Consider the following 24503-nt stretch of genomic DNA (forward strand, 5'->3'; position numbering starts at 1 on the left):
GTGTTAAATAATTGGGTAGCGGAAGACGAATATGTAGATCTAAGAGCTAAAATTTGCAGACGCCGTTGAGTGAGTTCGATGCCGAGAATGCTAATAATTCTGGTCTATTGCTAGAGCGGAGTTCCTACGTGTATGTTCTCTCTCCTTGTTTGCGACTTGGCTGTAGGTAAACGTGCTTACAATAATTTCCCTGTCAGTGCGCGCGCGTGCCGACTCGAAAGTCTTGCAACAAGACCGAAATAAATCGTTTGTATTTTACCTCATCGCAAGATTGCGAAACCGTCGATTGGTTGGCATCGCAAGTGCCTGTAATTTGTTTAAAAACCAAAAAAAACAAAAAAAAAAAAGATGAAAAAAAAAGTCAATTCACATTCATTTGACCGAGGAGAATTCTAGATGAATTGGACGTAGAGAAGAAGTTTTGAAAAGTTGTTTGGACAAAAATCGTCAATTCTCATTTGGATGTAATTTATAATTATAGATTTTCAACTTACGAGATTCTAATGGGCAAACATTAGGCGCGATAAGTCGAAATTTCATAAAATTTAAGTTCAATTATAATTGCATACCAACGAAAAGACGCATTACTTAATTTACTCAAATACAAATTTATGAGTTTGCGAATCCAAAGTCAATTATACTTTAAAATTTTTCAGTTTAAAACATTGATACGTTTAAAAAGTTTTACTAATACGTAAAATGTAATTAATGATATAAATAATTTATTCATAATAATAAATAATTAAAATCATATTTTTCACGCGAGAATATTGAATATATTATCATATATATATATATATATATACATCTTTCTATAAAAAGAACAAACTCTTTATAGAAATAATATTTGTTCATGTTTCATCATTTAATGCACATTATTATTCCTTATTATTACATTTTGCTCAAATTTATGACTTCTAGAACTTCATGCGAATGATTAATATATTCATCTCCAATTTTCAAATAAAATGAATGAACTGTCTATTATGTAAATGAAGTGTCAATAACATATTAATATAATTATATATGCTTATTTGACTAGTACTAATTTTATTTTTAACAATTCACTGTTTTATTTTTATAAAAATCTTATCAATAAATAAAATAATTTTTAGTTTCCTGTGCTATGCATTTTCTTTAAACGAAAAATCGAAGACTACAAACTTATCATTTCAAATTTTTATTACTTTATAAAAAATTTGTATATTCTATAATACATGTTCTATTTTATAATTACACTTATTATCAATAAAGACACTTATTTAATTCTAGACTAATGGAAAGATTAATATTATGATTGTGAGTACAGTTATGATATAATGAAATTATTTTCTGCAACTATATATAGAAATTAATTCTATTTTAGTTAATTATACTCATCGATTTGCATGAGCTAACGGAGTTTAATTCCTATTAAATATAAATACATCATAAATAAATTTTAATAATCTCATTCGTATATTTAAATTTAAATTACGTCAATCTTTTCGTATTTATTTTGATAAACTTTGTCAAATGGTTACGGATATTTTTTTTTTTTAAAGCGATTACACAAATTTGATTTCATAATAAACTAGGTATTTTGGAAAATAGTTTATATATATTTATTAATATATAAATAAAATTGTAAGATAAATTCAAATACTTTTTTACGCACTTTAATGTAATATATTCTTATAAATTCTAGACAAAGAGTCATTATTAAAAAAAAAAAAAATAGAGGTTAATTATTTCTAATTGTTCTTAGTAAATACTATAATTTAAAAACGTCAATCAGTTGAGATGGAAGAAGAGTATAAATTAATTATTACTTCTTATAATGGATGACTAAACTTAATGAATTAATATTATGATAATGATGATAAAAAGACTAAAAAACAAAATAAAAAAACAAGTAAGAAATCGCAATGCTTATTTTACTTTTATAATAGAAATATTCTTAAATATTTTACTCGTTATTTTTAATATCAGCAATACTTTTATATATCGTAAAAATTCTATTCAGTTGTAATAATTCTATATATTGTTTTTCTTGTCCAACAAAAAATTTAAAAATTACATTTCAGTTACAATTTAGACCACATAAATTAGAAATTCTTACATAGATCACTCATATACAACACTTTTTATAATCATTTCATGTTAAATATTATTCTATTATATTATACGATTATAATTTATATTTTATTTCATAATAATTTGTTTAGCCAACGTATTGTCCTATACAGAGTGAAATATTTTCAAAAATATGAAAACTTTACTTATATTAATGAATACATTAAAATACAAATTTCATATTTCACTTATTAACATTAATTGGTCATTTTATTGTAAAAATAAAAATTTTGAATTATAATTTATTTCTATTATTTTTAATAAATACGATCAAATTTACAGTATTTATTTAATATATCTTTAATGGATTAATTTGTTACATAAAAATAATTATTATTTACATCATCAAAAGCTTAACTAGATATTGAAATTTAATGTAGAAAGTCAGAATTTCAAATGTATTATAAATAAATATGTTATTACATATATTGTATATAAATTGAATTCAAATGTCTGTAAAATTGTTATTATTATATTATCGAAAATTATTCTATTTATAATTCAGTATTCCTGAATGTTATTTATGATCTTTATAATATTTTGCCAGGAATTAACATCGAATAATAATAGGTAACACAAGATAAAGCTGATGTAGGAAACAATGTTTATTAACATTAATAAATTGTTAATTCAATGGAATGTAATTAATATGAAATAAATTAAAAAAAAGAAATGATTATTATTTTAGTATTTATTATTTTGACGTAATATATTGATTTAAATGAAGACCAAGTATTTCGGGAAATAATTTTAGAACTGTGCTATTTATTTATTGTATAAAAATTGTATAATTTATTGTCTAATTCTCAGTACATAATACTTAAAATAAATAATTATTCATTTTACATATTTATTATGTTTATTTGGATTTAATTAATTGTAGGCTTATGTTTAATTTGAACAATTCGCTATTTAAGCACAGATTATATTTAATATTCTAAAATGATGAAAAATAAAATTAACCAATTCATATATTTATTTATTATTTTCAAAATAAAATTTCTTTAAGAATATAATTTTACTTTTAATTTTAAAGTAAGAAAGTTGAGTTCTCCAGATTTTAATAAGTCTAGTAATAAAATTGTTTACATTTAATATTTTCAATAAGTATAAACATCAGCATTTAATATATGTAAAATACTCGCTTGGGAGAGAGTAAAATTAATTAACTTATTTATAGTGAATTCATGCGTAATTTCAATGAGGAAATATTTTACTTTTTAATCCAATTTGAATGAGCCGAAAAGAACGTGGAAAGTATGAGTTGGTAAAGTGGTCCCGGAAATTCTTCGGTATGTGGACTATCGAAAGTCCCGAATGAAATAAGTTTCACATCAGTATTGGATGCATAGTTGATTGGTAACTTTCTTTGTAATAAAATCTTTGGTGCTTATGCACGCTTACATATATGACTAAATAAGTAAATATTACATCTGTTGGTATACTTTTTATTGCTTCTGTTTTCTTCAGTTAAGCGAAGTGTTTTGTTTAAGAATTTTATTGAAAACTTATTTAACTTCTCATCTTTTTGAAAAGATATCTAAATAGATGTTCTAATATGCAAACGTGAATTATTTCAGTAGTTGATGTTTTCCTATATGAATACAAACAAAAAAAAAAAAAAGAAAAGAAAATTTATCGGTGAACAAAAGACAGAAATAAAAAATGAAATCTACTTGAATAACTAATTGTTTTCTTAACTGTCGAAGGATGTTTTATTAATTTCTTCTTTTCCTTTCTCTTATTACTCTGGTGTTATAATATAATCGAGCCTTCTCTCAGATAACATTTGTTTTTATAAAAATAAATATTACTTTTATCACAATCAATTCAATAACTTATTAAATATTATATGAAAATTTATCTGATTAATATTTTATACATTTTTATATGAACTTCTTTATAATAAAAACACTTGCAATTACAAGCGTAATTACATTTTATCTTATAAAGAAAATATAAATCATTATTACGTATATAATAATACATTGAGAATATGAATTAATATTATAAAACTTGAATCCTTAATTATAAATTTAATAATAAAATTGATATTGTTAAGAGAATTGAGAAACGTCGGTGTTGAATTGAATATCTTGTTTTTTAATAAATTCAAAAGTTTATCGAAATACTTTATTTACTACATTCACTATAGTTTCCAACGTATGCTATAAAGTATATGTATTTCATTTTTTTCTTCTTTTCAACTAATTCAATGTAAGATCAATATATTATTTTCAATTAAATACACGCGCTAATTTCAATAAATTAAAAAGAATTATACGAAATGTAATTCAAAACAAAAGGTAATTTTATCAAAAACATTGGAATTCTTTCATATTTGTCGGCAATCAATATTATTATAAGTATAAAATAAGAATACATCGTTTAGTAAACGTTTGTTTAATCCACGTATATAATTTAATACATTATTTTATTGGTAAATCATTATTTAAATTCTAGTCGTTGAAATATTAACGTTACAACTGTATATTAAATTGTATAATAAATTGGTTCGAAGTAATTAGAATTCAGGAACAATTGTTTATAAAATAACATGAAAGCTGTACCTCTAATAATCAAGATAATCGTATTAAAATTTGTTTCCATACTTGTTTTTCGATTATTATATAATTGAACTTACTAAAAGTGTACAGCAAGTTATATAATTCACTTTCAAGAGATCTTTGAGTCCTAGAGACTAAGAGCATTTCACTTGTTCTATACTGATGCAATGTATTATGCAACTTGTCTCATCTCCTCAATAAGGTTAAATACATAAATAAATTATTTTAATGACAATGTCATTATAATAATGAATACAATATTGCCAATATAACTTTTGTGAAGTTGTTTAATGAAAAATGTAACATACTGAGCTATGAACATAATTTAATTCCTAATACATTCAATTGCTTCCATTGTTTCTCTTATAAGTTGCTATCTTATATTTATAAATTATTGAAAGACTTCAAACGAATATAAGAGGAATATTTATTAAATCATATGAATTAAGAATTTATTAAATATCAACTTAAGGAATTTCTTACTTATGTCTGCAATAGATGAAAAACATTGATTGTATTATTTCGCTTTATATATAAAAAATATTTAGTGCTTTTTCAAAATCATGTTAATATTGCTCGCTAATATCAGGTAATTGTTATAAGAAACTAACAATTTAATAAGTAATTTGTAACCAATGTATTTTACGTCTGGGCCAACCAATTTTATTTACAATAAAGAGATACGACAGCAAAGTTTAGTGTTTTAGATTTACTTTCTTAGTTACCGTAAGTAACTATGATTATGAAAGAAATATTTAATTACATATTTTCTTAATATTATATATAAGGACTGAAACATGCATCATTATAGATGCAATAATAATTTTATAAAATAAACGCAAAACCCTAAAATTAAAAATTAAATTTATTCTTTACTTTACATATTTTAAGAGATTTGTTAAATGATTCGAGCGATAATCTTTTTGTCAATAATATTTTTAGTAATTTTAATTGATATCTTGAAAGAATATAAATCTTGATACAATTCTACAAGAAAAACGTTGCATAAAACTATATATATATATATATATATATAACCTTTAAAATGTATTAGACGAACTTTGAATAATAACTTTAATTTTAATATTAATCTCGGTCATTTCGTCAGTATTAAACGAAATCTCTTCTTTCTATATTTTCAAAGCAAATCTTAAAATTCATTTATATATATAACACGAATATAACATTTTTAATTTGTTCGTTAGTAAGAAATCGACTTGACTAACCAAACGATTAAACTAGTTTCTATTAATTGAAATATGCATGCAGAAAAGCGATCGTATTCGATAAATTATGAAACAGTTTGTTCAAGAGAAAAATAAACCACGCGGAGATGATCTTCGCAATATCCAGCTCCTCCCAGTTTTCGGCAAAACCAACATAATCGAGCATCGAGAGACTCTCATCCAAAGTCAATTTTCGGCATTAAATACACGGCCAATTATTTTATTAATCATGCAACTGGAATACGTACACAAATTTGCAGCAGTGCCGTGTTGCGCCAACGGCTGTAACTTAGGAGGAGCCAAGGGGGCATAAATGCTGGCTTCTACACCTCCGCGCCTTTTCTAATCGTGCGCGTTCTGATTTTCACTTTCCATTCGAGCGCACGTGACGGCACACAGGGACATGCTCGCGTATTTTATTTCTTGGTCGATGCAACGCCGACCAGCGTACGTGCATGTTATTTCATACGTAGCATACAAATCACGTGCTCTAATTGATCGCTGCTTAGTTATAGGTTCGTATGGCCATATTACAAGTGGGCACCTCGACGCTTCAGTAGCGAGGAAATCATTTTGACCTTATTGTTCCATCGGGATTAAGTGAATAAGATAAATATTCCGAGGAGCTCTCGTGGAGAAATTTTTACTAACATAACCATTGCTAAATCACTCCAATCCTCCTTGGGATTTTCATTATCGTACATTTTACAATACACTATTTTACAATAAATTCATGATTAACATTTCATTTTTAATCGCCTATTTATTACAATTTTCATGATGAAATGCATCGAATTTTTAATATAAAATGCTTCTTTTATGGAAATAAGTACAAGATATCTGTCTACATCTAAAATAACTCGCATAGCTTGGAATACCAAAGACATGTCTAAAGAAAAATTAATTCAATAACGCTTATGTTAAAATGAAAGTACAATTACAATTTAGTTTATATCTAAATTATTATTATACAAAATTAAGAAGATTTTATCGCCGATTTTTTCGTTCCAATTTCTATGCAATAAAACAAACTGCGCGACTCAAGAATCTACTTATAACTAATAATTTTCATATAATTCATATAAAGTCCTACTTGCAAAAAAAAAAAAAAAAAAAAAAAAAAAAAAAAAAAAAAAAGTAAATAGAAATAGAAACAAGTAAATACTATTGCAGTGTGTTTTCTATTTAAGAAACATTAATATTATTATTGTATAGAAATGTTTAATGAAAACATAGCGAACGATAATAATAATATGAATCCAGTAATTTGTAATATTTATTGAAAACTGTAAAAACACACGCACCAACGACTCTTTAAAACTTAAAATATCTATACTCTACTACTTAGCCTTTAAGATATTCGTAAATTAGATTCAAAATTATAAAATTATAAATCACAAAAATTAGGAAATAAATAATTAATTTTATTTATTTGTTGAAACATGTTAAAGCTTAGGTTATTTTTTTTTTTTTTTTTTTTTTGTAAAAACAAGTTCACATTCACGTATGTTTATAAAAATTTATATTGCTTAATTAGAAAATATAAAATATTGCGCTTTTCACTATGTAAGAATGATATACTTGGTCACTCTTATGAATTACACATATATATGCCATATTTATATCGAACCTAATTTCTACTAAAAGCATAAACACTAATAAATAAACTGTCGGTATCTTTTTGCAGTACGTGGTTGCATTATGACGCTCTCGTGTGTTTATAAAATAATTGATAATGATACGTATATGATTTGAAAATGGTCTAATCACGCAACGCCACATCTTATGATTTTCCTTTATGGTAGCGTAGTAAGTCGAAAGTTCTGCAGCATAAGCAACAATTGCTATTTATAAGTATAACGTTGACGTTTATTATTGGCATTACAAAACAGCCAATAAAGAAAAATAAAATTGTATCGATCGAAAATTATAGTTTGATATGATATTTGGTCAAAGAATTATTACAATTTTTAAATATGATATTATCGGTATGTAAGTCTCTATGTGTTTCTAATTATTTACTTTAAAAAATCCTTACATATTTAAATAAATATTGAATTTCGATGATAAAAGAATTTCTCACTACGACATCATTTATTCTATTAAAAATATTCTAACATATTAAAGTCGTACAATTTTTATTATAATTATGATCAATTTATTAACTGCAGATTATTAAAATCACAAGTTTTGTTAATTCTAGAAAATATTTTAATTATATACTAACGAGTCTATTTGCATTAAAAGTCGAAAATAAATTCAATTATTATCGCTATTTTGAGCATGAATTGCTAACGCACCTCTAGATTTTCTTTGTCAATCTATCCGCCATATTAATAAATATACTTATATTATTAATAAATTAGTCTTTAATTAGAAAATAACTTTCTATATAAATTATAAGTGATCGCTTGAATTGCGAAGAGTATAAACTGAAAAATAAATTATTATAGATAATTAGTAGTTTGAAAAATTTCCAAAGTTAATCTTATGCAACTAACTACTTCATTCGATATTTTCAACTTTTACACCTACATCACGATATATTAATGAATTATTATTTTATCCCGTGTATCGATACGATTGTCAAGTCGATGGAACGTGACTTAGGACATCATAATTTAAAAAATTTTTTAAATAACAAGCGATACGTCATATCATTAAAATTCGGGATCTGAAATATAAATACTATAAGGCCGTGGGGAAGTTGAAGTACATTTTCAGCTAATATTCTTCATTATCAGAATTCGAACATTTTTGTGTGTAATTTAATAGCAGAGCAACCCCCCCCCCCTCCCCCCAATCAATATGCAACACTGCATCGCCCTTAAGCCCTCAAGCAAGAAGATATAGTACGCGCACTCGTACGAATAAAGATCAAAAAACAGATTGTCGTAGCTAAAGCATTTGCTCTTATAAAATAAAGACGATAAGGACGAAATGTTACGCAAAAGCTTACCATCGACATATGCCGGCGGCAAGATCCTAAGATAGGGCGAGCCTCTCGCGCCCCAAGCCGGATGCCTCACGTTGTTGCAAGCCCCGGAAGGAGTTCTGTACTTGCTCGGTGGACAAGGCCGCTCTTGTCTTGCCTGGCAGGGCTCCTGTTTCGCTCGTTGCGGCCTGAAAAGAGAAAACTCATGATAGTCGACGATCGAAAGAAGCCACGGAATCACGGGTCACCGTTCCGGAGTAGGAAACCAGAATGCGATGACGCGCGTCGACGTTAGGACTCCGGCTCCTCTTTCACTTCCGGAGTCTTCACAGCCTCTCGATAAGGCACACAACTCCTTTCGCTCTTTACGTCTTTTATTTTTTTTTTTTTTTTTTTTTTTTTTTTTTTGGAAAAAAGTAGAGAGTAAGACCAAAGATTCTACTTAATCATTCTTAATTTAACAACAACCTCAACCAAACAACAACTACAATTCATACGCGCTTTTTATACACCGTATCCTTTGACTTTTGTAAAATTAAAATTAATTTTAATTAAGGATACTTTTTCAGTCTGTGCTTTTAAAGGAACGTGGCTATTCATACCGATGGATACATCTAGTAAATCCAAGTCCACGTTATTTTATTATCCTTTTCTTAAATGTAATTCCCTGTTACATTTACCTATTTTTCCAATTCTCCCAATAATACTGATGCCGTCTAAAAATTGTCAATGTATAGAGCTTTGTACGTTATTTTCGAAAATAAATTTCTATGTATAACGGTATTTTTAATCTTAATTAAAATCTTATCGAACAACATTAGCCCGCGCAATATATAAACAATATTTATTTATTTATATTGGTAATGCTATTCTTAGGATGTATGATGTTTAGAAGCATATTTGCTCTCATATTTTTTATATTAATTATATATATATTTTTTTTTTTGTTTTTCGTTAATAAACATAAAAATTTAATAACTCTGTTGAATAACATTTACGTGTTACTCGCTAGATTTTATTCACTAGATTTTACTTATTGGATATAATATAAGTATTAAATAAACTTTTAATATTATGCTCTGATCCTTCCTTAGTATCAATTATATTTATTCTTGAACATAACATTTGTAATTGCATTTCATGATGAATAATGTATTTGAAAACTTTACATAAGTATTAATATTTAATTTAGTTTTTAATATTGAAAAATAATTGAATAAATCACTAATTAAAAACAAAAAAGAAGTAAATTTAACGTTTCAATTAATTTTATATCTTGTGGCTCTTTGAGATTATCTTTACGTACATAATTGTATTAGACAATGAGGAATAAAATTGTTATTTGATTTCAAATAATACATGATTTATTAACAAAAAAAAAAAAAAGTATGTGTATCAATATTTATTTATTTTCTATTATAAATAAAGGAAATACATGTAAAAAACATTTATTTTCATTTTCAAATCTCAATATAAATTATATACTTTATGCTTATATTATATGAACTTGGAAAAATTACGAACGCTCCAATGCTGCAAACTTTAATGAAATTTTCCAATTTAATTTACTCATTGGTATTAAAAGTCTTATTTCAATTCCTTTGTAGAAATAAATTCCCCCTTCATTTTCTTTCAATAATCTCTCATAATTTACATCCTAGATTCTATGAATTTATTTATTTCAAATATACCTTTGATGCTTGCAAGCGACAATCAATCCATAATCATTCGTTTACATCATATAAAATAATTTCTTTACATATCTGGTTTATATGAAAATAATGTTTAAATTGAATTAAATTTTTGTAGTTTTATGGCATTTCACTCAACGTGATATTCCAAATCATTATTAAAATACTTTTAAATATTAATAAGATCAGAAATGTTTCGTATTTATTAAACATTGTTTCATTTATGTGAAATCTCGTTTATATTGATTTAAAGGAAAGTCTGATGTACAAAAATATTTAATATTCACGAATACTCGAGCATTAAGTAAATGTGTTACATAGAATTTCTGTTATTCTTTTGTTGAATTTCTTTTATCGAATACAGTAGAGCAGGTATTTGATTTTTAAATTAATTCATAAAGTTTTACATGTAATATAAATTATAATTATATTAGAATTCAAATTATAATTTATACCTGAAATACAATATAGTATAAAATTGAGTTTTCTTTTCTTTTTCAAACACACGTGTTGACATATTTTGTAATATACAGCCATTACACGAATACTTTGTAATAATTCAATAATTCCGAACGATTGTTACGATAATATCTAAATAAAATGTGAAATTTAACTTTATTGTTGGAATTACCATACGAGTGGCTTTTGAACTGTACGAATAAAGTATAAAATTTTAATTTCCAAATTCAATTTACTACAATTTCATCATATTAAATTTTCCCTTGCGCATATAAATACAAAACATTAGTTCTAAAATTTATGTTTCACAAAAGTTTAATCTTAAATAAACTAACCATGTAGGAAATATCGTAAAACTATTTCACAAGATTTATAATTAAAAATACTAATTTTTCTAAAAAAGAAAAGACAAAAAAAAAAAAAAAAAAGGAAAAAAAATAGAAAAAAAAAGAAAGATACATATGGAACATAAGATATATATATGTAATCTAAGTATATATAAGATAAAATTGTAAACATGATATAAAGAGTCATAAAAAGATAATATCAACGCATCAGGTTCGTCCGCCATAGCCTAAATTTTCACAGTCAATGTGTTTACGGCTCTCTATTAATGAAATGCAATAACTTTATAACAAGATATAGCACTGTGCAGTTCTCTGATAATTTCTATTCAAATTTGTGGTTAGCGTTGTGCGTGGTTGACCGCCAGTTCCGTCATCCCAGTCTATAAATATGAAGAATAAAAATAAATTTGCATCTGCCATTATCGTATAACTGGCCAACGTAAAACACTCACGCGCCTATATACAGATCGATTGGACTAACACTCCACTTTAGTCTTTGACTCTCTTTCTTAGATATAAAATGCATACTCTGCAATGTCTAGCAACAGTTGGACTTTGCACCTATCACCGGGTTAACCGCAACCGAAGAACTCGACTTTTACTTTCATGGTCGCGCAATTCTCGGCTCCCTGCCTGCCATGCTTTGCTCAGCAGCCGTATAAATCTTTCAAGCCTTCTATCGTGTTTACCTCATAAAGTCCATAACTCACTTACTATAACCTCTATTATAGTACATTTATTTCGAACGGGGACAAATAAACGATGCACAATCTCAGAATACAAAATTTCGTAATTACACTTGTAGTTAGAAGCGACAATGTTTCTCGAACGAAAGACTTCTTTAAAACTAAATATCCGAAAAACTAAAAAATTGCTGAATTGCAGCATTTAAGTAATTATGATTTCATAGTCATTTTTAAGATATCGATATGATTATCAATTTCAGACAAAAATATTATTAAGTAATTGCTTTCAATGTAAAAAGATATTTATTTTCAAATTTCTGGATTCTTGCATTGGTAATCCTTATACAATTAAAATTTCAATCGCTTTATCATTGTTTAGAAGCCATTTAAGTAGCAATAAACTATTTAAAGTATTTAAATTATAATTGTGCTTAAGCTAAAAATTTATAAATTATTATAAGGATTATTGTATTATTATTATGATATTCATTTTTATGTTTGTTGCATGCTGTACATGCGGAAGATGTCAGATGAAAATTTCGCTAAAACTAATGATTAAATGAATTGTGCTGTAACAATTGTGTTAGCGATCATTTTTACGCTTAAATATGAATAATAATATCCTTGTAGGATACGAGTATTACGAAGATGTGATTAGATACGGTGTTGTTTGACTAATTTAATGAATTCAATCGTCGATGTTTGTCGCCTATAAATATCTATAAATCTATTCCATCTAAAGTATCGATATAGAAAAATGAAAATAAAAGCAATAATTTCAAAAATAAATAACAAATTATAAAATTATTAAAAGACTTTGATCAAACTTAATGACAATACTGATTTATTCAAACATTGGCGTAATTCAGTGTTCTAATTTTACAAGCTTAATTATTTTTTTAAAATAGCATATTACAGAACATTTTAATAACTTTAAAATCATGTTGAAACGATATATATTATTATATATTTATATAAATAAATTTTATATAACGTCCTCATATGGAGTGAAAAATTTAATGATACGCGTTAAAAAGAATAGAAATTTAAAATCGATCAATTTTAGTTGATTATTTATATTAAAAGAAGAATTGAGATAAATTTGTAGTATTTTATAAAACTTTTTTATAAATTACGAATTTTTACTAGTTTATGGACAAATAATTAGCATCTTGAGCATTACTTGAACGTTCAATGAATGTGATTTAATGAAAAAAAAAAAAAAAAAAAATTATATTGAATTAAATTAAATTATATCAATTATACTTTTTATAAATGAATTCTGGTTCGTCAAACAAGATATTTTTTATGAAACAAAGAGTCGAAAAATATGTGTAATTATGAAAAAAATAATTTATCTACAAATTTAAATTGTAGCTTTTATTCCAAAAGTATTTATAATAATAAATCCACTCTCTCTCTCTCTCTCTCTCTCTCCCTCTCTCTCCCTCTCTCTCTCTCTCTCTCTCTCTCTCTCTCTCTCTCTCTGGTAAGTTGAATTAGATTTTTTGTTGTTGTTGATAATTAATAATTACTTATGTCATTAAATTATAAAAGATTTAGAATTGGCTTGAAATACCTAATCGTATAGATTAGCATTTAAAGCGATAAGAGAAAAATGCTCATAATATTTTCATTAACTCCATAAAGCACTATTCCTACTACAATATTATTCATCTTTATATAATGTAAATTTTTTAATTTATTAAAAAGAGAAAATCTACTTTGATTCTTCGTATTTTAACTTTCATAAAATATTTATTAAAATATCTTTACAATGCGCAAGAATTACTTTCTACATTATGATGTAATTAAAAACTATAAATATACTACTCTTGTTTTCACCAATATTACTTTATTAATAATTCAAACGAGTCTTGCTGGAACAAGTATGGTCGCAGTCTTTCATTTCTGTAATAGCTTTCTTTCTATCAAGTTCAATTTTTAGTTAAAAAAAAAAATAATAATAATAATAATGGTGATAGTATCAGTGAGTTGTGACTTTTTTTTATATTACTGCATATAACCGGTTACATCAAGGCTGGTAGAAACTTAATAGAGTAAAAGTTCCTATCTCTTTCTACTTTTTATTAAATATACTTTCGTCTTTTTTCTCTCTCCATTTTCATATACAGACATCTAATTCATAACAAAAATTCTATCATTCTATCATTTTACTCGATTAACATAATATATATTGTAATTGAAGTCCCTAATAGCCGAACTCAGTGTATTAAAATCATTAAATTTTAAAAAATCAATTTTTTTGCTTTTTTTATTATTTAATTTTAAGTTTAATATAATGCGAAAGTATGGCAGATGAAATTTAATATTAACGATAGAACACAATGTTGTACCTGAATATAATAGATATTAATGAAGAATAAGATTCTAAGAAAATAACGTATATTTTATTTCGAACGATTTCTATTCATTTTAAATTAATTCGTGCGTTAGGATTTATAAAAATTCGTTATATCTAAGGAACTAGCTTAACCTATCCAAACATTTCGTCATTTCCAATATTGAAATATATTGAAAAGGCAACAATATATGGGCAATATATACTATTAAATACCTGGAAGGTAATTAATATTTCTTTACAATAAAATGCGTATTTACACAATAAAAGTGAGAATACATTTTGATTAATTTTAAAATATAATTGATAAGGTTTCGAATTTATTTGCATAGAAAGATAATTATTGAAAAATTATCATTTAACAATTTTCGATCGTATTGTCTTATCATAAAATGTTTGAAAACTATATAAATGTAGTCAAATAAAAAATAAACAGGTAATTAGTTGCTATACTAAATCTTTTTTTTTTTTTTTTGTTTCCAATTAATATTCGAAGAAAGCATTATCCATACTTAATTTAAGGATTATTTTAGAAAATGAACATTATTTTTTCAATTCCGATGTCTGTTTACAAATACTATAAGAAAATCTAATATAATGTTTTATTCAAGACAAGCAAATATGAAAACAGTTTTGTTTAATTTACATATACAGTTAACAAAACTATTTTTATTTTAAATAATCTCTGCAAGTTAAATCAATTGATTACATACAATATCGAAATAGGGAATGATATAGCCTAAATAAATGAATAAATATATATATATATATATATATATTAATATATATAAATTATAAATATATAATGTATGGATTATCAAGATAGATAACAAGTATTATTAAAACAATATAAAATAAATTTATATCAAAATAAATACTGTTGTAATAATAGCATGTAAGAATAAAATTGGAAAATTAAAAAAAAAAATTTTATTTACTTTGCCTAAACAATTGGAAAAAGTAACAGATTTATAATTGCAGTTGCATAAAAACATATGTATATTCGAGAATTGAAATTATCAATACGTTATATCGGAATATTGAACTTGTAAGTACATTTTATTCATATTTCTCGTTGAAATATTTCGTTTTACGTATACATTATTCTCAATCACATTAAAATGTTCTGCTATGGCGTAACCACGTATAAACTTTATTCATACTTTATTAAATTTATTATTTTAAATTGATATTTTCCATAGATCAATGTGTGTTATCCACCATTGATAAAACCTTACGTAATAAGAAAATCAATGATTAATCCATAACAAAAGTGAATATATTGTTAAAATTTTTATTTATATTTAAAGTAACAAATTTTTAAATGCACGTTTAAAGAATTTAAATCATTTTAAAAACAAAAACTTGAAGTATTCATATAAACAGTGATTATTAGAACGTAAAAGACTCGGTTTTAATTTCATTGAAGGAAACTTACCAACTGTTCCGACGAAACTTAAAACTCTCTGCTTCAACAGCTGCGCGTGCTCTGGCTTGCAAATCATGATCAACTCCATAAACATACTCTGAAATAGTTAAGAATTCATTGAAATTAATAATTATTTTTTGTATTTTTATTGATATTTTTATTTTTATGTACTTTTATTGTATTTTCACAAGAAAATTTATTGCGCTTAAGTTTTAATAAGTACCCATCGAACAAACGCAATCCACATTTGTTCGAAACAGTGTAGTCACAATTATATCATAAATTGATGATAATCAATAGATCATGTAATAACGATATTATTTCGTATTTTTTATTCTAGTTTAGTATGATATAAAAACATAAGTGTGCGAAACTTTTGTATGTACTACTAAAGGATAAATTTTTAATAAAATTTTTAGATAAATTTAATTTTTCAACTGCAATATTTATTATTATAATTAAATAATATACATAATAATAGTTATGTATATGGAATAATGTTTTATTAAATATTAAAACAATATTGTAATGAATATTTTTCTTTTTATACTATTGACTATATATTTTTTTCTGGGCAAAAAAAGTATCCAAAACTAATATTCTCTCTCTCTCTCTCTCTATATATATATATATATATATATATATATATATATATATTCTCAGATTTTATAGATTTGATATCCAAGTAAAATTTAATAATTTATGTTTAAGTATTTCACTATTTATTATAATATAAATTTCTTTGATGTAAAATAAAATTACTAAAATATATTAGATTTGTTAAATAATCTAATAAAATACAAATTGCATTATTTAAAACAGAATATCATATTAACTGAAAGAGATTTGGAATAACATCAAACACATATCAAAATATTATATATCCATGAACCACATTTATACATTAATGCATGAATAAGATTAATTTAGTTCGAGTATGTGCACAGCCTATATTATTTAATAAAATCAATGTAAAAAAACTTTACTTTCATTTATTACTTAGAATTTATAATTCTGACATATATATTCCTTTTATGAAATGTATTTGCTCTATTAAATACTATAAGATGAATCATTTAACGAAGTTCTTTCGATTCTTTATTTACTTTGAATATTTTCTAATTAATAAATTTTTTTTTCCACTACATTCTATATTTCTTAGTAAATACAATATTAAATGGAATACTTTTCATATTTATTTCAATATTGTTGAAAAATATTTCATGATTTAATGAAAGTTGTTATTTTATTTTTTAAAGATTATTTAAAGATGAATAACGATTACTGTTAATAATTAATTAGTATAGCAATAATACATTTTTAGGAGACAATTTTATTTCGAGTATAAGTTATGTACATTAAATTATAGATAAAATTCTGAGATGAATTTGCTTTCGTTTGTGATTGTTTACGTGTAAGAAGTAAAATTTGTTTTAATAATGTTTATTTTTTTAATAATAGATTAAAAACAAAAGGATTTAGTGATTAAATATGTATTGTACGACTAAGTTGTACCAGTAATTACCATGCAACATGATTCCTAATTTCATTTTCAATCACTTTTCCCTCATTTAATTAAACAATAAAAAAAAAACTTGCAACAATTTTATTTTTAGCATAGTCTTTAAACTTTCATAATGTATAATATTACAAATGAAAAAGATTACAGTAAATTAAAATTTTTAATACAAATATTTGCATTTATAAAATAAAAATATTAATAAAGAACAAATTTAAATATTTATAAATATATATAAATTATAAAATTTAATAAGAACATGAATTCCATATTTTATAAGCAATATTTAATAAAAATTATTAATGCAAAGTCTAATTATTAATTTTTTTTTAATTGAATTCTTAATATCTATATTAATTTAAGTGATTCATTATTAATTAATTAACATAAATTCTTGTAAAACTTACCGGAAATGTCAAATTGTCGACTCACTGGAGAAAGTGTGGATACCGTAAAAACCAGGGACAGCAGTACCAAGCTGGTTCTGAAAAAAAAAATTAAAGATATAATTAATTATTTGAATAATAATTATCAGTAATTTATTAATCCAAACATTTGAATAACAATTAGAAATATTAGTCTAGTATGAAACGAAAAAATTTTTGTTATTAATTGCTAAAATATTATGCTTTAATATCATTATAATAATCAAATTATATGATTTATCTGTATTTTTATTGTACAAACAAGGATAAAAAATAAATTAATATTAAATATTAGATGAAGGCTATAATTTATAAGTACATTACTTTTTCTGCTATTTCTTTAAAATAAATAATATTAATATTATAATTTGATAGCTGATAATGAATATAATATGCAAAAAAAAAAAAAATCAATATCGATTAGTCTATATATATATTAAATAAGTATCATGCTAATATGTCACGAATTTGAATATGTAATAATTGAATAAATATTTTAGTCTAATTAATCGTTATATATGAATATAAATCTGATGTAATGTTGATGAAATAAAAAAAAAAAAATATATATATATATATATATATATATATATTTTTTTTTTTTTTATTTCATCAACATTACATCAGATTTATTTTGTGGTATTGATTGTAAATAAAATGAAAGTATATTTATCAATCAGTTACTTCTGAAATCATCGGATTGTTCATTATTAATCTAAATATTCATTTTCAATTGTGTAAATTTTAACATACTAAAGAAATTTAACAGCAGTTTAACAGATTAAACTATTTGATAAAAATTATCGAAATATCGACGAAAAATGTTCATAAATGAACATTGTATTTCACGAATAAAATATTATCAAATAAAAATCTCTACGGGTAATACGCTATGCTGGGAATTTAATTGCACGTTGACGTGTACTAGCGTGATTTTAAGAAACAGTCAATTAAGCATCAATCTTGAAAGTGATACAATAAACGAGGAAAGCGAAAGAGGATCGCCTATTATAATGACTCTCGACTTTCGCGAAGGACCACAGAAATATATCGAGGCAACCTCCAGGTACAATCGCACTTGGTATATAAATACACGAGCCTCAGAAGGAAGCGAAAGAGAAAAGGAGAGAGGGAGAAACGAACGAGCGCGAGCTACTAGTGCCAAGTCCAGGGTCTTCGATAGCCTCAAGCGCCTCCGATTTCTTTCCAACGCGTCTCGCGACCGTCTTCTCCTTTTTTCTTTTCTCTTTTCAACGCCCGCTCTCCTTTACACTCTCATTCTTTTTCTTTTTTCTTTTCTTTTTTTTTTCTGTTAAGTATTTTTTCGTTCCGCTACCTCCACGATTGCGATTATTTTCTTAAATTCAGCTGGCCATGAATGGTCCCCGGTTTCTCTGCATCTTGACTTTAAGCACGAATTATACATTGTCACAGCACGCGACTCCCAATTGTTCTTCAATTATTATTGAGAAGCGCTCCTGCATGATTAATGAGTTTTCTCTTACTAATCCTCCTAACTACGATAAATGAAAGATAACATACTGGAAAATGCCTTTACGTAAAGGTATTTAATGCTTAAATCCGTCGGCTTAATGTCAATTGAATTTTATGGAAAATATTTCATTCATTCAGTGTTTAAACTTTTCCCTTCCTTTTTCCCTTTCTAATGGATAATAAAAAGCAGGATTTTCTCATTAGATAACAAAATGAATTAATTTCACAGTGATTTAAAAAAAAAGATTTTATTAGTTATTAAATTATGGTACATTTACAAATTACTATATCTAAAATTCTTTAGATAAATTAATCAAATATATATATATATATATATATATATATATATACTGACATTATTAAGAGTTAATGATTATCTGATAATTTTGAATTTATTACGATTGATATTATCTAATAGAAAAATCATGCTTTAACAAATGTTGCTAGAAATTAATAAAAAAAAAAAGTTTTTAAATAAATAATTCCAAAAGAGAAAGAATTTCAAAAATTGAGAGAATTTGATTTGAAATTTTAGAATATATTTATTATATTATATTTATATTATATTTATTATATTATATTATTATATTTATATTTTTTAGAAGATATTTATCCTTAAACACCAAATGTTTACACTCTCTAGTTGGGACAATCCACCTTTCCCACTCATCATAAATAACACGACTTCACTCACGCGAGAATAATGTTTTTTTTTCACTCATCGCATAATAATCGCATTCTTCAGATCATTATCGTCTCACAATACTTGTAAACGTACACGTGAAATCAAAAAGAATTGTGTATACGATATTTTATAAACTCGCCTCGATTATGTTTATATGCATGAATTCGTACATTGTTTTTAATAGGAAAAGCTTGTGCTCAAGTTTACATATCTTCTCACGCTAAAATTTTCTTTACCACTCATGTTTGTCCATCCTTTCTGATTATTGCTATCACTACATACTCAACCGCTTTATCTATCTATCGATCTATATATATATATATATATATATATATATATATATCTTTTATATAAATCATTTATATTTTATAACATTTCTACTTCATTCAAATAATCCACAATGTAGGGGATTAACAAAAATAAGTCATGAGTTTTATTTCTGTGTATATGACAAATTATTGTAACAAAGATTTTTACACTCCAGAAAACATAATAGTTGTACTGGATAAAATAATTTTCATAGCTTACAGATAAAATTCATTATTACAAATTTTAAGATGATTATTCCATAAAGATAAATACAAACAGTAAATAGAGAATTTGTATAATCATTTGTCACGATTAAACGTAATTCTATAATACCTATTTATTTAAAACGCCATTGATCTATATAAATATTAAAAAGTTATTGTTAATTATGATATTATGATTTAATTCAAATATTTTAACATATAATAAAACACTGTAGATATCGACATCAATTAATTTCAAATAAATTCCTTGTGAGAAATTTAGTCTGATATAATTTGAATTTGAATTAAAAAATAAAAAACATTACGTTTACATACAAAAACATTCTAAATATATTCAATGACAAAATAGAATTTATTGAAATTTATTTAAATTAATAATTAAAATATGAAAATAAAAAATTTAACACCAGTTCGATTGAATGAATATGTAAAAGAGAAAAGAGAAAATTTGTAATGTAAGTATTTATCGCCAGCACATTTTGTAATACAAAACAATGTTTATTTAAACAAATTTAGTTGCTGAAAATAAATGAAAATTTATTATGAAAAATAATATTTTATATATTTTTAATAAGGAAGAAAGAATCAGTTTTTAAGTGAGTAGCTCAGTTTTTCTATCATATTAAAAAACAAATAAACTTTCACTTTTCGCGCAAATTTATCAAAATTTCCCATCATTGAATTTCTATGATATTGTTGTGAAACAAAATAATTAACAATTAGGAAAGAAAATTCGATATGAAATGAAAAACTTAAATATGCAAATGGAAAAGTATTTATTTAAAAAGAAATTTACAAACGTTTAAGAGGTTATTATCCCATCTTATAGTTGATATGTAGTGGTTATATAGTTTATAAAATACATAATAATAATATTTTATAAATAACTATAAATACAATAAGTTTGAATCGATTAAATTAAAAATTTTAAATTGAACATGACATACTAAAATGGTTATATGAGTCTCATTCGTTTAAAACTTTTAAAAAATGTTTTACAATAATAGAACGTTAAAGTAAAACTTTATTTAACATAAACGTTCATACCACTATTCACACATCCTTATTGTAATAAATGTTTCAAATTTTACAGAATTTCTTTAATGTTTAAAGGCATTTTTTTTTTATGTGAAAATCTACTTTAAATTGTTAAATATATTCATCGATAGTTTGAGTTAAAAGTTCTTATTAGTAATTCGACAATTACTGGAGAATATAATTATATATGTAAAATATACCAAAATTTTATATATTTAATAAACACTACAAGGAAATTTGAATGATATATACATAAATGATAGATTGAAAATCTTATAATATCATCATTAAATCATATAATAAAAGAGAAAATTACTCAAAGTTGTATGTGATCAGATAGTTGTATAGTTTTCCATTATATTACCTCTGGAATGCTTACAAATTTCTCATACTCTCTCATCTAGACGCGCATATCAACAAACACTTACAAATCCTACGTACTCACTCATTTACTAGCTCACTTATTCATTCGTTGGGGCATTCATCGACTGAAGTATTAAAAAAAGGCCCTGTTCTTCGAAAATTTCCTTAGACAGAGAGTGAGTGTGAGGAGGGAGGGGGTAGAGAGAGAGAGAGAGAGAGAGAGAGAGAGAGAGAGAGAGAGAGAGAGATAGAGAGAGAGAGGTGCAGTCAGATGAACAGACTCACTTACGCTCTCTCGGAGGTTGGAGAGACCCAATAATTCAGTGTCAGTGGGTCAACGGAACCGCAAGCGCGGGAGAAATCTTCCTTCTCTGTGAATCTTTGTGTACACGTGCTTCATGATATATACAGAGAACTGGATATCATAAATACATATGACTGCTCCTATACATATACGTCTTTTCTCCCACAGCCCCTCTCTACCCCCGCCCATATAACCCCCCCCCCCAACCCCCAAAACCAACCACAAGCGAGTAAAGATTATCCGCTTAACTCACAAATACGTCTCACCGAATGTTCCAACCACTCACGCATCGACTATTATCATTTTAATTCTATGATTTTATGGTAGTTTAATCGCTCTTTTACGACGATAGTCTCTAAAAGACTTTTTCCCTCTAAACTACGACAACGTGTTTAATATATTCAATGCCGACTCGAAAATATTTTATTTTCAAAATCGCTCTTTTTTTCCGGGGATATAGATGAAACTAGTCTTCACCATATTAGAAATTATTCTTATAACAACGACAATTATGTAGAAACAATTATTTTAATTTGAAATCATACTTTTATGATAGGCCTACATAATCACTTATAGTAGCAATAATATATACTAAATTGCTATTATTTACGTTTATTTACATTTAATGGTTAGATTTTTTAATTTTAATTTCGTCTTTGTCTCAGAATGCTCTCATTTAAAGCTTTGCATTAAATGAAAAATCATTATATTATAATATTCTACTGAAATTTAATAGTTGTCTTAAAATAATTTAATTATCTCCATTACTATTGTACTACCCGGACTCTTATTGATGCACTGCAAATTGTCGTATATAAATATACACTGTGACGGTAATTTTTAATTTATAATTATTTTAAATCAACTTTTTGCCATCGTCATTAACTGCGAGAAATTTAATTAAACAATAAATTGTTATATCGATACAAAAATTCATAGACTTGATACTTTTATAGTTTCATTGGTATTGTAACGAATTATAATTAACGTAAAATTAAACTCAAAAATAGCAATGATAAATGAAACTTATGCCATTGCCATTGCTCATTCGTAATACTTTAAACGATTTATGTTTATCATACGAAAATAAAATTCCGAGAAAATTAATACTGTTCTTAATTAATAATCCATTACTTTTCATTAGAGTACTTAATAGGTGTATGCAAGAATAATGAAAAATTTATTTTACATTTTATAATATTCTACACAATATGAACGCATTTGATTTTAATAATGTAAATGATTTACTATCAAATCATGTAATTTTAACAATTTATATACAATTTTTTTTTAATATTTTTCATTATTTGTTTTTAATGCTGTTATTAATAATAATTGAAGATTGTATGTACTGTATTATGTAATATAAATATTAGATTCTTAACAATTACCGAATGTTGGATAATTTGATGTAATTCTAATTTAAATGAGATTATTTTAATAAATAATGATCATGAGGAGGTTGTGCCAAAAAGTCAATTATTTTATTGGAAAAAATGTATACATATTTGAAATCGTGATTAATATTAATCAATACATGACGACGATCAATACCTAAAAATACATCATTTCCAAAACATACTTGATATCTTTATATCATGTATATGGTGAAATTATTTTTACATATTTTAGCTTAATTTCACTTATCGATTATTCTTTGCATCTGTAACAAAACGATTGTTCGTATTTAGTAAAATGGAAACTTATTGCAGCGTGAAAATTTAAATGTGCCAGTGGAATAAGTATGATTGATTTAAGAAGGACAAGACAATTTTAGTATGTAATTAAGTCTTGTCTCCATATTGAAAAACCAAATTAGAGTTAAACATTGAGGAATGAGCAAAATGAAGGAGAGACGGGTACGCGACTCGCCAAGTGGCCTTGACGTTAACACCAATTTCGGTTTCGATTTCGCAAAGCCAAGATGAGGCGCACGTTTCGTCCCGTGATAGAAATGGAGAAACAGTGGCGGACGTTAGATCGTCGTCTGGAGAATACGCGCTTTATCAGTGAAAGAGAAAGGTGGCCGTAGAAAGGTCGACATGTCACAATGGCCGTCATTGCGCTAGCTCAGTGCCATGTGGTCCATACCGCTTGGAAGGTCAATGAAACCCAGATTTTTTTTTTTTTTTTTTTTTTTTTTTTTTTTTTTTTTATTGCAGCCTCGCGCTGCTACTGCGCAAATAGTATATAATAATCAACATTTTATGCAGAATTTAAGCTTCACTAAGTTTAATGGTTTATTGTAAACTAGGCTTTTCAAGGCTAAAAGCTGCAACCTTATAAATCACTCGCTTAGGATATTCATATTAATGAATTGACGAA

At 25.2% G+C, this 24503-nt stretch overlaps 1 protein-coding gene across 1 annotated transcript in view; it reads right to left on the reverse strand.

Annotated features, from left to right (window-relative positions):
• Nucleotides 1-8305: 8305 nt before the first annotated feature.
• LOC105362703 (uncharacterized) overlaps nt 8306-24503 on the reverse strand; it is a 35739-nt gene continuing 19541 nt past the window's right edge. The window contains exons 2-5 of the mRNA XM_011500189.1: nt 17744-17820; nt 15827-15914; nt 8724-9031; nt 8306-8340 (exon numbers count right to left, since the gene is read on the reverse strand). Coding sequence (XP_011498491.1) covers nt 8306-8340; nt 8724-9031; nt 15827-15914; nt 17744-17820 — 508 coding nt within the window. The remainder of the gene's footprint in view (nt 8341-8723; nt 9032-15826; nt 15915-17743; nt 17821-24503) is intronic.

The sequence above is a fragment of the Ceratosolen solmsi genome, unplaced genomic scaffold (genome assembly GCF_000503995.2).
Source record: "Ceratosolen solmsi marchali unplaced genomic scaffold, CerSol_1.0 scaffold41, whole genome shotgun sequence".
NCBI lineage: Eukaryota > Metazoa > Arthropoda > Insecta > Hymenoptera > Agaonidae > Ceratosolen > Ceratosolen solmsi.